The following is a 19837-nucleotide window of genomic DNA, read 5'->3' on the forward strand; positions in this document are numbered from 1 at the left end:
CCAAATTACAGTTATGTGAATTCACTATGCGAATGGAGCACACGAGATGGTGTAATGCTCAATGGTAACAACACAGTAGCTATTTCCTTCACTAGATGGAAGCAACAGCATTGTATAACTAAAGTGTAGATGGTAATCTTGTACGCCGTGTTGATGCTGTCCGCAACTTGGGTGTACCCATAGATTCCCAGCTGAAATTTAACGGCCAGGTTAACAACGTCACAAGCTCGATTTTCCGCGTTTTACGCATCATAACACGTGTTACAAGGAATTTCAGGTTGAAAGAGTGCATCTTCCTCCTGTACAAATCGCTTATCTTGTTAAGGTTTGATTTCTACAGTTTAGTACAGAGCTCTCTGACAATGACGCACAGATATGCAGAATACTGCGCTCAATAAAAAGACATGCGTGCAATTAATATTAACAATTCTTCTTTTGAAGCCTTGTAAATGAAGCAGCATCCGCACATTCTTCATCATTATTCAGTTGACTAAATTTGTACCGTCCTGCGAAGTGCTGCAGCTGTGATTGTTGCCGCAGCTGCGAGTGCTGCAGCGCAGTGATGCAGCTGAGAGCTGTTCTGAAAACAAGGAGTATGGTAAATGCTGATTTAAATGGCGGTTTTGCCTGTAGCACACACTAACCATGGAAAAGTCACAAATTTTTATGGGTATGGAGGCGGGAGTGGGACTGTGCAAACTTCTAGAGTGAAGGCAAGGAGGTGGAGGAAACCTTGCTGCATGTAGTACATGACGGATATAATGAATCGGCCATAATTATGCGGAATGAAGGATTTGCTTCTTAATTTCATTTTGCAAGAGAATTATTCCTAAATGATTGACAACTGGCTGTGGACGAAAAGGTATGATTTTAGCTTCAGAGAGTCCATGTTCTTATGGAAATAAAAAAAGAAAGGAAATTTTCCTAAACATGGACAGATCAGATGGAAAAGCCGAAATGTATACACTAAAGTCCCCTTTATCTGGCATATTGGCAAAAAAGAAACAGGCACTTCACCCTTTACTTTTCACATTGCTTTCATTGCAGGAGTTCAATTCACAGTATTCTAGTCATTTCTTTTTCCAAGAAGATTATGGCGGGTTTTCAAGAGAAAAAAAAGCTGTCTGACATCGCCTTTATTCGTCGCCCTCCGTGAATGCGATTTTCTCAGTTTATCGCTTTACTTGTGGAAGGCAAGGATCACTGCGCAGTTACCTTATATAACTACTTACTGGTAACTTTACACCTGCCTCTTCTGCACTATGGTTATGCAATACCTTAATCACTGCGGATGTTTCGACTGAAGCAAACGTTTTCTCGTAATATGTGAAGGATATGACCTATATAAGGGTTGGTTTTAGTGTGTGCATTTGTTTACTACTTGGTTCATGGTGCGAATATATCACCCTTTCCGAAAGCCGGCCTGGTCATTTGGTCGACTGAAGTTCTAAGTTTTAAGTCTAAAACTCAACGAAGCAGCGATAGTGTAGAGGCGGAGTATCCACCTCGCGTGCAAGAGGATCGCAGTTTAATACCCGTCCCGCACAGTTTTCCAAGGGATTAAGAAAAACTGTGTCGATGGATTTGAATAACCAGGCCTAGGGTGCGGTCTCACCCCGGCGACCAGAGCCGACAACACACCTTCTCGCTAGAACAGGACTTGGCTCCCCTGGTGAAGTAATTAGACACAGTCTCCGATATGAATGCACTAACTAACCATCGGTCCTTAGTCGTCAGTCCCCAGTGGCTGCGGCAGTGGTCGAACTTATGACGCAGTGGGGGCTCCTAAGGGTCTCTGGCTCATGACAGGCTGCCATTGAAAAGTGACTTTGACATCACTTAACGTGGGAACCCTATCCGGTGAAGCTAGTCTGATAGTGATGCTCTAGAAACAGGTGAACATTAAATGAGATTTCGTAGGGCTTAGTAAGGTTAGGAGGACGGATGAAACGTACACAGTGCTAATGGGCGGGTACGTATCCTATCGTGGTGTAGCGGACAGAGAATTAGGTGTGGGTTTCGTGATCAATAAGGATATAGCTGGAAGCATGGAAGAACTCTGCAGCATTAACCAGATGGTGGCAATTATTGTAAGCAAGCTTAATAAGAGGCAAAAATTAAAGGTTGCGCAGGCCTACGCGCCCACATCCAGTTATGATGACCAGATAGTCGCACATTTATATGAAGACGAGGAATTGGACCACAGTATACTGTACTGTGTTTTTACTTTACTCACTGCCGATTCCTTCCTCGTCTTCATAGACAGGAGACTTCAATGTCGAGTTTGGCAAGAAGCAGGCTGAAGTCCAAGGAGTGGGTGGCTATGGTAAAGCTTCTAGGAATTGCAGGGGGGGAGTTATTAGTAGAGTTCGAAAAACGATGCAGTTCATGGATCAATACGTTATACCGGAAACGGGAGAAGCGGAAGTGGGCATGGAAGAGCCCGATAGGCGACACTGAAAATGAAACGGACTTCGTATTGGGCGCGCATTCTGGAATCGCGCAGGATATTGAGCTGGTGAGCAAAAATAGATATAGTGAACGTTTGATGGTAAGGTCTCGAATTATACCTATACTTAAGAACGGAGGAGGTTAATAAGGAAGAAGCCCACCAACGAGTTAGCGGTAAGAGGGAAAGTAGAGGCATTCAGGACCTCGCTGCGGAACAGATATTCGGCCATAAATGAGGACGACAACCACAGTGTTAAAGCAATAAACGATAGTCTCACATAGGTTAGTATGCAGTGTTCAATGAAATTACGAGTGAGATTAGCTTGACATGTTAACGGTAAGCTCTCTCAGGAGGCGAAAAATCTGATCAACAAAGCCAAAGCATAAAAACTTCTCATCCCATAGATAGAATAGAACTGGCAGAGCTGACACAGTTAATCAGTAAGCATGTGGTGACCGACAGAAGGAATGATAACATGGAGTAAAGCAGAAATTTGGGCAAGTTGGTACGTATCCATTTTGAAACAGCGCAACAAAGACGGGACGTGGAAACTGAGGTGTAAAGACAAACAAGCGCTGACTAACAACTGGGTTTATTGAAAAAAACACGCAAAATATATACAGAGTTAGGAAAGACTAATCGCCACCATAGTCAACTCATGCCACATGTGACGCCAGATATCCAATCTCCCCTTCGGAAAGGGCGACCGATGGGCAACTAATGCACGTTGCGCCTTTCTCACGTATAAGAAAAGCTTCAAAAACTTCTCGCGTCATCTTATCACAATGGCGAAACACGATATTAGTGTTCTTATAGTCGGGGGTACATTTGCATTTCTTGCAACGGAATGCACCTTTAGTGAGAGGGTCTCCTTCTGTTTTTCTTTTTTCGTACTCTTTTTCGTGTTTACATTTGCACCTTCTGCAGTGGACCGCCACGTGTGACAGGGGGTCTTTTTTTCTGGTGTTCTCATGTTCCATGAGTCGCTTGTTTATGCATCTTCCTGTTTGGCCAATATATGTGGCGCCACACGAGAAGGGAATTTGGTACACTTGTACACTTGTCAGGTGCGCCATGTTTCCCCTTATGTACCTTGCGAGGTAGGGGTAGTGTACCAAATTCCCTTCTCGTGTGGCGCCACATATATTGGCCAAACAGGAAGATGCATAAACAAGCGACTCATGGAACATGAGAACACCAGAAAAAAAGACCCCCTGTCACACGTGGCGGTCCACTGCAGAAGGTGCAAATGTAAACACGAAAAAGAGTACGAAAAAAGAAAAACAGAAGGAGACCCTCTCACTAAAGGTGCATTCCGTTGCAAGAAATGCAAATGTACCCCCGACTATAAGAACACTAATATCGTGTTTCGCCATTGTGATAAGATGACGCGAGAAGTTTTTGAAGCTTTTCTTATACGTGAGAAAGGCGCAACGTGCATTAGTTGCCCATCGGTCGCCCTTTCCGAAGGGGAGATTGGATATCTGGCGTCACATGTGGCATGAGTTGACTATGGTGGCGATTAGTCTTTCCTAACTCTGTATATATTTTGCGTGTTTTTTTCAATAAACCCAGTTGTTAGTCAGCGCTTGTTTGTCTTTACACCTCAGTTTCCACGTCCCGTCTTTGTTGCGCTGTTTCAAAATGATAACATGGAGACGACCGAGCATACCCTAAAGAATGGAGGCAGCCTAAAAGCTATCAGGAGGAAAATAGGCATAGGGTGAAATAAGATGTGTGCGCTACAGACAAGGAGGGCAACGCCTTAACGAATATGGATAAGATAAGGCAGCCGAGGAGGTATACACGGGTCTATACAGTAAACGAAATATTCGGGGCGATAATGGCGGTGGCAGCGGTGCAGAAGAATTCTTCATCCCCCAAGCTACAAAAGAAGATGTAAAGAATACTTGCACGCAAAGCAAAGGTGCACGCAAACTTGCACGCAAAGACTTCCACGAAAAGACTTGCACGCAAAGCAGCTGGTGAGGATGAGGGAGCTGCAGATATGTTGAAGGACGGCGGGGAGATTGTGCTGGAAAAGCTGGCCACTCTGTATATGCAATACCTCATAGCCTGGAGCGTACCGGAATCTTGGAAGAACGCAAAGATAATCTTAATCTATAATAAAGAGGACATCGGGGACTTCAAAAATTAGAGTGATCAGCTTACTATCCGTCGCCTACAATGCATTTACTAAATCAATCGCTAATAAAATCAGAGCAACTTTAGACTTCAATCAACCAAAGCACCAGGCTGGCTTTCATAAAGGCTACTCGACGGTAAACTTTTATATATATATACATTCACACGAACATTCAGGAGGTAGAGAAACGCGCAGAACACAACCGACCCCTATACCACGTGTTTAAGGGAAGCCCGCCCCTATTTCTTTAAAAACAGATTTTCAGGTAAAGCGAAGCTTTAATACAAGCTTTCATTGTAATACCAATATCGACGGACGTCAGAACACAGGCGAATCATGCTAACTTGAAAAGTGACGAACTTAATTTTATTAGTTAACATTCTAAATAATTCTGATAGGCGCCTCATTGCGATTTGAATTATGTAGCCAGGAATTAGTAAATGTAATATAAATTTGTAAAAATTTGCAAACTCGATTAGCCTAGCCGTGTGGCTCAACACATTTGCACCATTTCTCGAGGCATTCGAAAAACGCGGGCCTGCAGAGAGCGCACAGCGACGTCCATGAAATCGCGTCCCTCTGCGGCGCACATATCGCGTCACAATGTCCGTACCGCCCACGCTGCGGTGCTCCCCGCTCCTTGCCAATTCACCGCTCCAGCGATATTGTAGGGTACGGTATTATAGGTCTGGTGCGCTGTGGTATATGGCATATAGGTCCGCTATTTTATGCTATGACATGGTGTAGTATGGTATGATACTGTATTGTATGTAAAGGGGCGCTCACATTAGCGGGAAAACGCGCAACGCCGGGCGTTTCCCGCGTGCTGCTTCCCGCCCAAGCCGGTTTTTCTCCCGCGGACAGCCTGCTCTGCCGTCCCGCGGAGCGATGGGTTCGGTACCTATTTTTCCCGTGCCGGTGACAGAACAGCCAATGGGCGCCGACCGTGAACCGTGACGTCGGTCCCAGTTCAGTGACCCCGTCGGCGGAGGCGGAGGCTGCGCGCGTCCGGCCGGGGCACTCGGCGGCTGCTTTGCCAGGGCGACGGGAGGGGAGCTAGCAGGGTGCGCTTTCCAGTCTTCTCTAGTGTCACGTGACTATCCCTTTCTGCTCGTTCGGGTCCTCCCTCAGCGCCTCCTCTCTCCACATTCCAAGACAACCGCAGCGAGAAAACGCGCGTAGTGTGAGCGTCATTCCGAGGAGCTGCGAGGCAGCGTCGACGTTGACGCTGTGCCGGCGCGGGAAGCTTCCCGCTAGTGTGAGCGCGCCTTTATACCACGGCATGGTCTGGGCGTTTACCGTCCCCGAGCCGCATATGGGTTATACGAGACCCAATAGAGGATGACTCCGAATTAATTTCAACCACGTGGGGTTTCTTTAAGACGTATAGACACCTAACTCGGATTACACCTAACTGTTGGGTGCGGGTATGTTTGTTTGCAATGATGCGTAAGGCATTAATATACATGGATTACCACCTGGTATTCTCCTACGACCGCTAAATAATTTATAATCAAATTTCTTTCACGTGCTGTTCCGGTTTCGGTTTCAACAACCGATTGAGGACTGTGACGTCAACGCGTGCTTACAGGTAACGTGAGACATGAACAAAATGCAATATAATCGCTGCTTCTACATTCGTTGTCATTCCGGCTCTTGGGGAAGGCTGCCTTCTGCACTGCAGTGAAATAAAACGATGAAGCAGTGATTATATGGACGTTTTACATGCTTCACGTGACATAAAAGTACCCTTTGACGTCCTAGCCATCGTTCGGCGGTTGAAACCGAAACATGACAGAAAAAATTCGAATATAAATTATTTAGCGGTCTTATGTGAATATCATATGGTGATTCATACGTAGCAGTGTCTTCCGCATCACTGTAGAGAAGAAAACATACCACCAAAATTAGGCGTCTCTACTCCTGTAACGTGCACTGACATCGCACAGCACACGTGATTTTCCGCATTGCGCGTCCGTCAAAATGTGACTCTGGATTTGATACGACGACGCTGGGCTCGTGATGATTAACGTCTCTTCCTTGGTGGAAGAACCTGAATCAATCGTTTCGCGTGGAATGTACCGTTTCCTTACCGTAAGAGGACGTACTCGAGTGCGAATTGTCCCACGTAGTCCAGAGGGCGATACGAGACAGTCGAGTTGATTTGACGCGCCTTGGACGGATGCAGCAGGGCGCGCAAGAGCAAGTCGCGGTTGCGGAACGAGTACCCCGACAGCTTTTCGTCCACGAAGCGCTGTGGAAACCGCAAGGCCCTGGCAGCCGCGTCCAGGCCTGCGGTGTCACAAGACGGAGAGAGGGTTTGCGGATAAGGATGCTGAGTCGGGTTAGCTGGTAGGCCTGTAGCTCATGGAGAGGGCACCAGGACGAGACACGAGCACAAGAAACATTGATTAAGGATGGAGAGAGGAGATGGAACTACCCGGCCAAGAAATACGACTGGGTGGTATCAGAGCATCTCAGTGTGGCCAACAGAACACGTTACGGGACAATAACTATATAAAAACGAACGCAGCGGTGTCAACCAATATGTTCATAATCCTTCCTGCACTGCCGGATGCAGGTAGAACGGAAAGAAGACAACTTTCTAAGGGGAGGTTTTTGTTTTCTGGAGGCCATTGTTGCAGATCATAATACATGTTGTGAATAACCTGGTATAGGTTATCGGTTGTGAAGGAAGGAAGGACATAGGATACTTCATTTCTCATTTTCGAGCCGCATTGTTCGAATTCCCTGGTTTCTAGGACATATAGAGTGCTGGCAATGCCATTGTCATCAACACAGGTGGTGGTCACGCCTGTGAAGACTCGAAATCACCCTTACAAAAATGGTCTGTAGAAAGTCTATAGACTTTTATAGACTATTATAGATATTTCTTTTTCTCGGTTCAAAGTCTATAGACTGTCTATAGACAAAGGTCTATTAACTGTGTATGGCCATAAATCTATAGATTGTCTGTAGACTGTCTATAGGATTTGTATTGCCTATAGAAAGTTTTTTAGGGTTTGTCTATGCATATTCCATAGACTTTATAGACAGAAGTCTATGAACAGTCTACAGCCTGTCTAAAGAAATTTTTGTAAGGGCAGTCACGGAAGATGGCCATTTCTTCAAGCTCAGTTCAGGAACTGGCATGATCAAAAATTTGTTTTAGCTAATGGTTGTAGGGTTACATGGACGGGGTACGAACCTAGTGAATCATCCGGGCCAGTAGAGGACCGTGGCTCTTGCTGTGAAAAAGAAAGACATGAATGCAGTACATTTGCTTACTCGGGAACCAATTAATTTTAACGCTGCCTCACTACCAATTCCCTGGAATTGATACCCTCACATAGCATGATTTTTAAGGGATAGACCTCCATGACTTAGCCGAAATAATTTTTTTCCTGGACATCCGTATTCCGTGAAGTTTTGCTACCGAGTTCACACCTAAAAAAGGAGGTAAGGATAAATAGCGCATCAACAATGTGCTGTTAGGACATATATTAAAATTGGAATGTTGAAAGATAACATTACTCCCACGCCATATGGACGTAATGTGCAAATGGGATACCTTGCCTTACCCCCCCCCCCCCCCCCCCCCATAAAACAAGTAACTTCTTTCCTCTGTGCCTTTAATTTATAAGTACTACCCTTTCAGTGCAACATATGGTGAACGAGTTTTCTTTCATATGCGCATGTTGGCAACCGCTGCTATGTCTGCCGATCATGTGTAAACAGCTGCTGTGTAAACAGTTTATGCCAAGAAACTGCGCTTAGCTTCGCATTGTCACTCGAGTGATGAGTATTTCCGGCAAAAACAATGAGCAATAATTTTAGAGGTCCCTAACCTTTCCTCGTTTCATTCGTGCCACCAAGCATTGAGACAGTGGCCTGGAGAGTATTCACGCGAAGTAATAGCTTAATTAGGTACCCTTTGTGTTCGCTGCGGAATTGTCCAACCAGGTCTCTTGAAGCCAACGATCTTCAGTGTGCTCCTTGTTGAAGATGCCGCGGATGACCTTTACACGACGAATGAATGAATGGATCAATCAATCAATCAATCAATCAATCAATCAATCAATCAATCAATCAATCAATACACTGTAACGAAACAGCCCCAGTAGAAAAAAAAACAGTTGATACAGCAAGCTAGAGGCTATCTTTTTACAGTTCTTGCCGCGACCAGGAGTTTAGACGTGCAGTGCCCCTTTCAGGCAGGAGTAACTGCAATGTACACAGCTCTACTCAGTGCATGCGATGACGAGCAGCTAACGGAAACGGGAAGCATGTATGAAGCGATCACACAGCCTGCATGACACTGCGAGTACAATGATCACCGTGATGGCTCGTCTACCGCTAATAAGCAGTGTGGGACACCAAAAGCAGCATACGTAGATGACCACATCAACCCCGTTTTCTGCGTTCGTCACTACTGAGAAACACGCCCAGCCAGTCGAAAAACACAAAGAAATTGTCGTCACACAAGATATTCTTGTGGCATTTTAGCACTCCTCGCAACTTCTCCCAACAGTCGGAACAACCGTGGCTTATGAAACTCTCTGCCGGCAGAAGGTGAGCAATGATACAGAATATTCTGTCCCTACGAAAGAACGCCATAAGCCGCCGCGGTGGCTCAGTGTTTATGGCGCTCGGCTGCTGACCCAAAGACGCGGGTTCGATCCTGGCCGGGCGTTTTCGATGGAGGCGAAATTCTAGAGGCCCGTGTACTGTGCGATGTCAGTGCGCGTTAAAGAACCCCAGGTGGTCGAACCTCATATTAGCTTAGACTTGAAGAAGGAACGGATGAAGCTAGTGAAGAGGAAGACTATTAACGAGTTAGCCGTAAGAGGGAAAGCACAGGAGTTTAGGATAGAGCTGCAAAACAGACATTCGGCTTTAACTGAGGAAGACGATCTTGATGTTCATACAGTGCACGATAATCTGACGTCAATAATTACGGAGTGCGCAGTAGAAGTAGGCGGTAGGACAGTTCGACAGGATACCGGAAAGCTATCTCAGGTGACGAAAGATCTGATTAAGAAGCGCCAAAACATGAAGGCATCTAACACTACCGATAGAATAGAACTAACGGAGCTATCAAAGTTAATAAATAAGCGCAAGGTAGCCGACATAAGGAAGTTTAATATGGAGAGAATCGAGCATGCTCTAAAGAGCGGAGGTAGCCTAAACACAGTGAAGAGGAAACTAGGCATAGGTAAAAACCAGATGTATGCATTAAGAGACAAGCAGGGCAATGTCATTAGCAATATGGATAAGATAGTTAACGTATATAGCCGAAGAGTTCTACACAGACCTGTACAGTAGCCAATGTAATCAGAGCGTTAATGAGAAAGACAGCAGTGCACAGCAATGCGTCACCCAGCCAGTAACGAAAGATGAAGTAAAGAAAGCCTTAGAAGCAATGAAAAGGGGGAAAGCAGCTGGGGAGGATCAGGTAACAGCAAATCTGTTGAAGGATTTAGAGGACATCATGCTAGAAAAACTGGCCACCCCGTTTACGCAATACCTTATGACCTCGACTGTACCAGAAGCTTGGAAGAATGCAAATATTATCTTAATTCATAAGAAAGGAGATGCCAAGGACTTGAAAAATTACAGGCCGATCAGCTTACTATTCGTTGCCCACAAAGTATTTACTAAGGTAATCGCTAATAGAGTCAGCGCAACATTAGACTTTAATCAACCAAATGATCAGGCAGGCTTTCGTAAAGGATATTCGACAATAGATCATATTCACACTATCAATCAGGTGATAGAGAAATGCGCAGAATATAACCAACCTCTATATATAGCTTTCATCGATTACGAGAAAGCATTCGACTCAGTGGAAACCTCAGCATTCATACAGGCATTGCGTAATCGGTGGGTAGAAGAGCCTTATGTAAAAATACTGGAAGATATATATAGCAACTGCACAGCTACTATAGTCCCCCATAAAGTCAGCAATAAAATTCCAATAAGGAAGGCCGTCAGGCAAGGAGACATGATCTCGCCAATGCTGTTCACCGCATGTTTACAGGAGGTATTCCGAGGCCTGCATTGGGAACAGTTTGGAATAAGAATAAATGAAGAATACCTAAATAATCTGCGATTCGCTGATGACATTGCCTTGCTGAGTCACTCAGGAGGTGAACTGCAAATCATGATCAACGAGTTAGACAGGCAGAGCAGATCGATGGGTCTAAAAATTAACATGCAGAAAACCAAGGTAATGTTCAACAGCCTAGCAAGAGAACAACAGTTCACAATTGGCAGCGAGAGCCTAGAATTTGTGCCGGAATACGTCTACTTAGGGCAGGTAGTGACAGCTGATCCGGATCATGAGAGGGAGATAACTAGAAGGATAAGAATGGGGTGGAGCGCATATGGCAGGTTCTATCAGATCATGAATGGCAGTTTACCAACATGCCTCAAGAGAGAAGTGCACAACAGCTGTATCTTGCCGGTACTCACCTACGGGGCAGAAACCTGGAGGCTAACGAAAAGAGTTCAGCTTAAGTTAGGAACAACGCAGTGAGCCATGGAAAAAAAATGATAGGTGTAACGTTAAGAGGCCGGAAGTGGGCAGAGTGGGCGAGGAAACAAACGCGTGTTAATGACATCCTAGTCGAAATCAAGAGGAAGTAGGCTTGAGCAGGGCATGTAATGCGAAGACAAGATAACCGCTGGTCCTTAAGGGTAACGGAGTGGATTCCAAGAGAAAGTAAGCGTAGCAGGGGGCGGCATAAGGTTAGGTGGGCGGATGAGATTAAGGAGTTTGCAGGCAAAGGGTGCATGCAGCTGGCAAAGGACACAATTAATTGGAGAGACATGGGAGAGGCCTTTGCCCCGCAGTGGGTGTAGTAAGGCTGCTGATGATGATATTATCGAAATTTCCGAAGCCCTTGACTACGGCGTCCCTCATAGCCTGAGTCGCTTTGGGACGTTAAACCCTCATAAACCAAACCGAAAGAAGGGCAGAAAATTTAAGTCTTGGTTTGAGACCAAGTCTTTCGTCAGTTTGGACCGGGCAGTGTGGCGAAGAATACGCTTTCACGGTGGCGCTTATAGGGTGAGCGAATGCTGCCAACGCACCCGACCACGTCAGCGTCCAGAGTCGCTCCGGAAAAGAGGTCTGAGGCGTTGTCGGCCACGATCAGGCTGAGGTCGCTCAGCGCCAGAGAGTGGCTCTGCAGGGCTCGTGCCAGGGCTGCGCTAGTGGTGAGCGTAGCGCCCCTGGCGGCCAGGGTCCGGACGTTCAACGAATCCAGAGTCGGGACCACAGTGAGTGTCTGGTAGGCACGCCGGAAGTAGTCTTCGTACTGCTGGGCCATTGGTGCTGGGCATCAACAGGGATACAAATAAGGGGCTTGGGGTATCGAGCGTGTGCCGAGCTCTTGCTGCGATGTGAGCACAGCAACAGATTAGCAATTACTAGAAGTTAGATAATGAGCACTCATTATGCACACCTCCGGGAATGGACAGCTGTCCGGGAATGGACAGCTGCATATGTCGCGCCCTCCACGGCCGTACCGCATACCGAGCGTGTCAGGAAAAATGACGGATAATTTAGCGTGGTTGCGCCAGATACGAATTAGGTGCGCTAACACTTCGGTTTTAACTTCGGTCTTGTTTCTAGGCTAGGTTTTCAAGGTCAAGCAGGCTTCAGGCAAAGGTCAGGATTAAGACAAATTGATCAGGTGGCCCACAACCCGATGGGCAGACAAAGATAGTGCTAGCCCACTGAAACGTTATGCGCTGCACGACAGTTTTTTTAGCTCAATTTAACCACGAGACGCACACTTATTACTTGGGTTCATAATTGCAAGTTTATTAAAGAGGAGCTGAGGACAACTGCATATGATTTATGGCTGAGAGAACTGAATTTAAAATTTTTCCTGCCACTCAATTCAAAACTCGTGTCGCCCACCCTGAGGAGACGTTACCGCCGTTTTAGAAGAAAGCTTAGAAAACATAGGACCCCAACTTTGGTGCCCACGCTCCTGTTAATCTGGGCTGTACCACACTATGTTCTTTTCGAAGTATTCCGTAATCTGGAAGATTTCCTACCTGTTCGTTTGTTTGGTCGAAACAGAGTATATAGGGACACGTTACCAAGGTTTAATTATGATCAGCGCAAGTACGTGCCCTAATATATAGGAGCCACGATTTTTATAGGACAATGAGTTTCCTAACCCATTTTCCCCATACACATTTCTGTTATATATTCGTCATCATCATCATCACCATAATCAGCCTGACTACTCCCACTGCAGGGCAAAGGCCTCTCCCATAACTCTGCAACTAACCCTGTCCTTTGCCAGCTGCGGCTACCGTATCCCCGCAAACTTCTGAATCTCATCCGCCCACCTCACTTTCTGGCACCTCCTGCTACGCTTGCCTTCTCTTGGAATCCACTCCGTTACCCTTAAGGACCAGCGCTTACCTTGCCTTCGCATTAGATGCCCTAATAATAATAATAATAATAATAATAATAATAATAATAATAATAATAATAATAATAATAATAATAATAATAATAATAATAATAATAATTGGTTTTGGGGAAAGGAAATGGCGCAGTATCTGTCATATATCGTTGGGCACCTGAGCCGAGCCGTAAGAGAAGGGATAAAGGAGGGAGTGAAAGAAGAAAGGAAGAAAGAGGTGCCGCAGTGGAGGGCTCCGGAATAATTTCAACCACCTGGGGATCTTTAACGTGCACTGACATCGCACAACACACGGGCGCCTTAGCGTTTTGCCTCCATAAAAACGTAGCAGCCGCAGTGGGGTTCGAAGCCGGGCACTCCGGATCAGTAGCCGAGCGCCCCAACCACTGAGCCACCGCGGCGGGTTTAGATGCCCTGCCAAAGCCCCTTTCTTCCTCTTGATTTATTCCCTCCCCCACACTGCCCGCTTCCGGTCTCGTAACGTTACACTTATCATTTTTCTTTCCATGGCTCGCTGTGTTGTCCTTAACTTAAGCTGAACTCTTTTCGTTAGCCTCCACGTTTCTGCCCCTTAGGTGAGTACCGGTAAGATAAAGCTGTTGTACACCTTTCTCTTGAGAGATATTGCTAACCTGCGATTCATGATCTGAGAGAACCTGCCATATGCGCTCCACCTCATTTTTATACTCCTAGTTATTTCCCTCTCATGATCCGGATTAGCTGTCACTACCTGCCCTAAGTAGACTTATTCCCTTGCCACGTCCAGCACCTCGCTGCCAATTGTGAACTGCTGTTCACGGAAAACAGAGAATGCAATACATTTATTATTTCTTGCTCTTCCGATAAAACAATGCAGATAAAGCATGGTATGACTAGAAAACAATGCATTCCAAGTGTTTGGTTTCCAAGCATAACACAGAGATAGGAAGAGGAACAGTAGGAAGGTTAACAAGGACAGTGTTCGGGTGGCCAGCATATATATATATATATATATATATATATATATATATATATATATATATATATATATATATATATATATATATATATATATATATATATATATATATATATATATATATATATATATATATTGGAAGAAAGAAAGAATATATATATATATATTTCTTTCTTCCAATATATATATATATATATATATATATATATATATATATATATATATATATATATATATATATATATATATATATATATATATATATATATATAGGAAGAAAGAAATGGGAGGTGTAAAGAGAGAAACGATTAATGATTCAACGGCTGTAGGTAAGGAAGTGCGTGCTACAATGCTACATCGTCATTAACCTGTCCCGCAAGAACAACGCCTCCAGGAACCAGAACAGCGCCTTGCAAGGCTTCGGGGCTGACCACTGATCTGGTCACCATCCGGGTGTCTCGTTCTCCAGTAACACGCGTAGAGTGAGACAGTCTTGAGTACGGCGCAGTGTTTGTCCTTCAGCTCTGAACACAGGACATTCACAAAGCAAGTCCTCTACTGATATTCAGATAAACCTAGTTGCTGATTTCGCGCAACAGCTGCAATAAAGAGTCCAAAGCAAGGCGCAGCTATAAATTTTTTTAGCGGTTGTGATTTAAAAACTGTTTCTATTGTTCAGGTATACCCATGTCGCTTAGTGTGTAAGCAAGCAAGCGTATTTAATGCACTTGTCTTTTACCTCGGCTGTTTCCATTTTATTAGTACAGACCGCTACACTACACCGCCTGAGCTTGTGTAGCACTGCATGAATTCTGCAGCCATAAAACAATTACATATTTCGACAGGGAACAAATTCAGGCGCTCGATAACTTTTAATGAAATCTGCGCATCTTTGCGGAATCGCGCGCACCAGCTGGTGCCCACTGAGCGTTCGAAGTTCTCACCTCGCCGTCCAGAGGGCGGCAGGTACGATATAGCTTACCTAGATCTCCGCATCAGTGCCTCGTCTCCTTACTTGGCGTATTGTTATGTTCTTGGCTGCTCGGTCAAACGAGCCTAGCGACACCTGTCGCTCAGTAGTTCAGACCAGTTCGCAGTTTCGTAACCATACTGCCCCAGGCAAGCTGTATCTTGGACAAGAGGCGCCGTGGTTGCGTAAGAAACGCCCAACCTGCGCGACCGAGTGACGAGGGAGTCATCTTTTGTAACGACGTCCCAGCAACGAGGAGCTGTGCCACTGGAAATATCGCAGAGAATCTAGGAAAGCTCCGTCCAGAAGACTTCGGTAAGAACGTCTACGTATACGTGTCTCACTTCATCCCTTTCATTTCGCTAACCCTTTTGCGCACCTCTGATTTGGTCAATTCCGTTCGGTGACGAGGCAACAGCGCTCACTTATTTCTTGTTGCCGTGAAAGGGCAGAGCAGACGCTCAGCTTAGTGATAGCCTCTGGCGCAACGGCTCTGTCGCAAGCCACAGTCGTAAGAGGTGCCGACTAATGTCATTTCCTTACTGACCAGAGCGATGACGTGACCTGTTGCAGGCATGTCTAGGCCGAAAATTGCGGGTCAGTTCGATGGCGTGTTACTCTGCACCAAGAGCACAATGTAAAAACTGGATGTAAAGGCACGCACCTTTCGACAGAGATGTAATAAGAGCGTATGTACAAACATACTCTTAGAATTTCCTTTAATCTCTCAACTTACTGGTTATGTCTCTTAAAACAGATAGTCGCGTCAGCGCAGTCATGTTTCCGGAATTCCTCTCGTGGTTTGCCTCAGCATAAGCGTGTTGGCAGCACTGACTGAGAACAGCATTTCAAAGGCTGCCGGTTACGATGCAAAGCAAATGTCGGCGTGTGCTAAACGCGGTGGGAGACTGTGGTTTAATCGAAGCCTCTCATTCGGTTTGTGAGTTTTCCTTCTTCAATGTGACCGAGGGAGGAGGAAAACATTGAGCGTCAAGAAAACAGGCTAGGCGTAAACGTAAACAGAGGCAAGCGCTCTCTACATCCCGTTTACGTCCAATCTACGTCCTATCTACGTCCTGTATTTGTTGGCGCTGTCGACGCACACCAACTCGCCAAAATTTCAGCTTTAATCAAGGAATCAAATGAGAGGGAGGGGGGCGCGTCTTTTGATAGTTAGGAAAATGCCGCAAAATTTTACCCGGCCCTTCTGTCAGCTACACACTTGTAAAAGAAGTAGCATGCCAGGGTAAGTTCACTCACCTACAGTTAAATCTGAGCAGCTCCCGCAAGAAGTTCGTGCCAAACTATTTCAACCAGCTCCCGCTTGAAAGGCAGTATCGCAGGGAACCACTAGGGGGTATAAGGCGCCCAGAGTATGTTAGACCTCACACCGCATCAATATACGCCGCGGCCAGTGTCGATTCTCGGGACTTGCAAGAAGAAAAGGATGAGCAGCCCTTTACGGTTTATCGTGAACTCTGCTACCGGGTCCGACACCTTTTGAAGCTAAAGGCTTGACTACGCTAGTTGAAGCAGTCTTCGGGTAGGCAGCACAATAACCTTCAACTACCTTCAGTCCAAGCAAGGATAGCCGTGTATGACCATATGTGGTACAGTTATGGTGTCGAACCCCTGACCCTTGACATTGACCCATGACGTTCAGTTGACCTTTGACCTTAAGAATATCCGATGGTGTGATGTCAATCCACGGGATGACATCCGATGTGGGTGTCCTAAGATCATGCAATACCACGTCATAGCCACGTGATCGTGTGGATATACATAGAACGGCTGTAGCGAGCGTGTAGCGGAGCTGCCATGGACGAGCCTCAGACGCTTAGCAAGCGTGCATGCTTTTCGCTGAATTCCAAGGTTAGCCAAGTTAAGCCACTGACAATTTTTTACAACTTTCAGCGATAGGACAGAAGTCGCTGGCGCCGCTCATCGAACGAGGTGTGATAGAAGGCAGGAAAAGAGCGGAGCTTGGTAATATAGAAAAGAGAGAGAGAGAGAAAGAGAGAGAGAAACGCTTCCATTTTTTCCAATTAGCGCTCCTCACTCCTTAATGAGAAAAGCGTCGCGAGCTCGAGGCCCGACAGCCGACGGGTCCAAACAGCAATCGCTAACGCGCGGTATAGCTTGGCCAGAGACACGCCGCGCTCGTTGGCGGCAATCAAAGGTTGAACGCGCATGAAAAAAAAAAAAGAAACGTCGCAAGAAAGAGTGAAATAACAAACGAAGTAGTAATAAAAGAGAAAGCTGGACGAAACAAACCTCCTCGCCGGCTTCAAATATGCAAGCCGCAAAGCGCGTCTTCCGGCCCTGCGCCAATAGATCAGCATCACATGCCGCACCGCTCTCTCCTTCGGGTCCAAACAAGCGAGCGCACACAATCACACATTCAGGGCATGCAGGCACGTACACAAGAAGAAGTCAGGGCGCGAGTGATGCAAGATTGAAGGGACGTTGGCTCCCGGCAGTGTTGCGTTGAAGTGCCAGTAGTGTTGCGGGGGAAGGAAAGAGGCGGGAGAGGGGGGGGGGGGCGCAAACACACTCACTGTCGGCGACGAGCACCAGGATGCCCCTGGGAGCCGGCGTCCGCTGTTGCAGCGTCTGTCGAATCAGCGTCGCCGTTCGCAGCATCCTCTGCTCGCTCTCAGGCACCTCCAGGAGGTCTATGCCGGAGCCCTCTTCCGATCTGCCGGCCGCCGCCTGCTCCGAGGATGCGAAGAGAGGGAGGAGATGAGCCGTAAACAGCTACAGAAACACGTGTTTGGTCCACGATGACCGCGGCTCTGCTGCCACAGCAATGATTACACTCTAAACAGAAATGAGCAAAAAGGGAGTAAGCTGTCGTTTACCACATTCCGCTTTATAAAAAGGAGAACTCCCTTTTATACGCCTATATGGGCGTAGAAAGCGAGTGAGCTGTCCTCTAGCGCCCCCACTTTTATAAAACGAAACACTCTAAACACGAATACGGCGGTATGGGAGTGAAAGAAGATAGGAAGAATGAGGTCCCGTAGTGGAGGGCTCCGGAATAATTTCGGCCACCTGGGGATCTTTAACGTGCACTGACATCGCACAGCACACGGGCGCCTTAGCGTTTTTCCTCCATAAAGACCGCGGCGGCTGCGTTTTTATGGAGGAAAAACGCTAAGGCGCCCGTGTGCTGTGCGATGTCAGTGCACGTTAAAGATCCCCAGGTGGTCGAAATTATTCCGGAGCCCTCCACTACGGGACCTCATTCTTCCTATCTTCTTTCACTCCCTCCTTTGTCCCTTCCCTTACGGCGCGGTTCCGGGGTCCAACGATATATGAGACAGATACTGCGCCATTTCCTTTCCACCTAAAACCAATTATTATTATTATTATTATTATTATTATTATTATTATTATTATTATTATTATTATTATTATTATTATGGGAGTAGAAAGGGAGCAAGCTGCCCACTAGTGCGCTAGGGGACAGCCTACTCCATTCCTACTCCCATATAGGCGTGTTTGCGTTCAGAGTGTACGGAGGGTCAGAGACAATACGATGGACAAGTTGGAGTTTTGTTTTTCAATCATGATGTGGCAGCGATCATGATCAGCGGCAGCTGCGGCGACCCGGTTCCGCGAGGTTTCAGCTGCGTGTGCGCAGATCGCCCCAATAAGCATGTACGGGAGCACACGTGCTACTACGCAGGCGCAGTTTGCTCCCTTCGTAAGTGGATCAAGGTAGCTGAGTGCGGATAGCCCTATACCTATACTAAACCTTTGTTGTATTGAAGTCCTCGAGTATGCGGGGACTAAACAGTTTATAAGTGTTTTCTGCACACATACACAAGAGAGGAACTCTCGAAGAGCCTGACGTTTCCAAAGAAAGGCACATAAGTGTATGTTGCTCCTTTTTAGAGCGTTATCTCTACTGGTCGCGTATCGGGTCTCTGAATTATGCTGATTCCATGGATAAAATCCAAGACGCAGCCTTCAAGTGGTTGCCATGGTAAACGAGGTGGTAACATAATGGAATAAAATAATAACAGGCGGCAGCGTGATGCCCGAAAACTACAATTCGAAACAAAGCAATGTTGATTCGGTATATATATCCCTGCCTGGCAGGTGCCGAGCCTTTTTAGTCCTGCAATTCGTGTAAAATTTGCGGGCCAACTGTTTGCCGCAGAATGTTCCGGATGGTGCTATACGATTCAGCGTTTCGCGCAGCATAAGCTTATTTGTTAATTTAGAGCCTAGCTCGCGGCACGGATTCGAACCGGCGACCTATGCTAGGTGTGTTAACGCTCGATATTCGATCGCTGCCTTAGCGTCGGCTCATTTTTTTTTCTTATACTTCTAGACCAGAGTTCTAATTCAGCTTACCTGCTATGCTTGTTTAGCAGGGGCCGTGAAAACTAACAAACTATCGAAGACGATAGAATAGTAGTCCTAACAACGCGCAGCGCCTACGAGGGACGTATGCAGCAGGCATACCACGAGTTCACTACACAAAAAGAAACGAGTTCTCACTCAAAGCCTTATGCCGGCGCCGTTAAAAGAAGCAGGACGTGAATAATAAGGCAGCCAGGCGCGCGTACGGCTAAACGAACTCATCAAAGCAAAGAATACAGGCCCCCTAATGCCGTCGTCGAACTTCCATTACTGCTGGTCGGAAGGACATCCTCCGCCGTATCCGTACACGTGTCCCATGCACCGTCGCTGCGGACGTCGTTCGCATTTTTTCTTCGTCTTTCTCGTCGGGGACGAAGAGTCCTCTTCTGCCAAGACAGGAGAATACGTCGGCATCGATCCGTGATGGCAGCAGCCATCGGGAAGTGTGTCACGAACGCAGCGCGCAATTTCTCTTCATATCCGTCGC

The 19837-nt window shown here is 46.4% G+C and overlaps 1 protein-coding gene across 2 annotated transcripts in view; it reads right to left on the reverse strand.

Annotated features, from left to right (window-relative positions):
- Positions 1-19837, reverse strand: part of LOC144106542 (uncharacterized) — a 55550-nt gene that overhangs the window by 8893 nt on the left and 26820 nt on the right. For both annotated transcript variants that reach the window (XM_077639389.1, XM_077639388.1), the window contains 5 exons: positions 17535-17688; positions 11694-11937; positions 8530-8617; positions 7807-7846; positions 6692-6890 (listed from right to left, as the gene is read on the reverse strand). In XM_077639389.1, the coding sequence (XP_077495515.1) occupies positions 6692-6890; positions 7807-7846; positions 8530-8617; positions 11694-11937; positions 17535-17688 (725 nt within the window). The remainder of the gene's footprint in view (positions 1-6691; positions 6891-7806; positions 7847-8529; positions 8618-11693; positions 11938-17534; positions 17689-19837) is intronic.

Source organism: Amblyomma americanum, chromosome 10 (assembly GCF_052857255.1).
Source record: "Amblyomma americanum isolate KBUSLIRL-KWMA chromosome 10, ASM5285725v1, whole genome shotgun sequence".
Classification (NCBI taxonomy): Eukaryota; Metazoa; Arthropoda; class Arachnida; order Ixodida; family Ixodidae; genus Amblyomma; species Amblyomma americanum.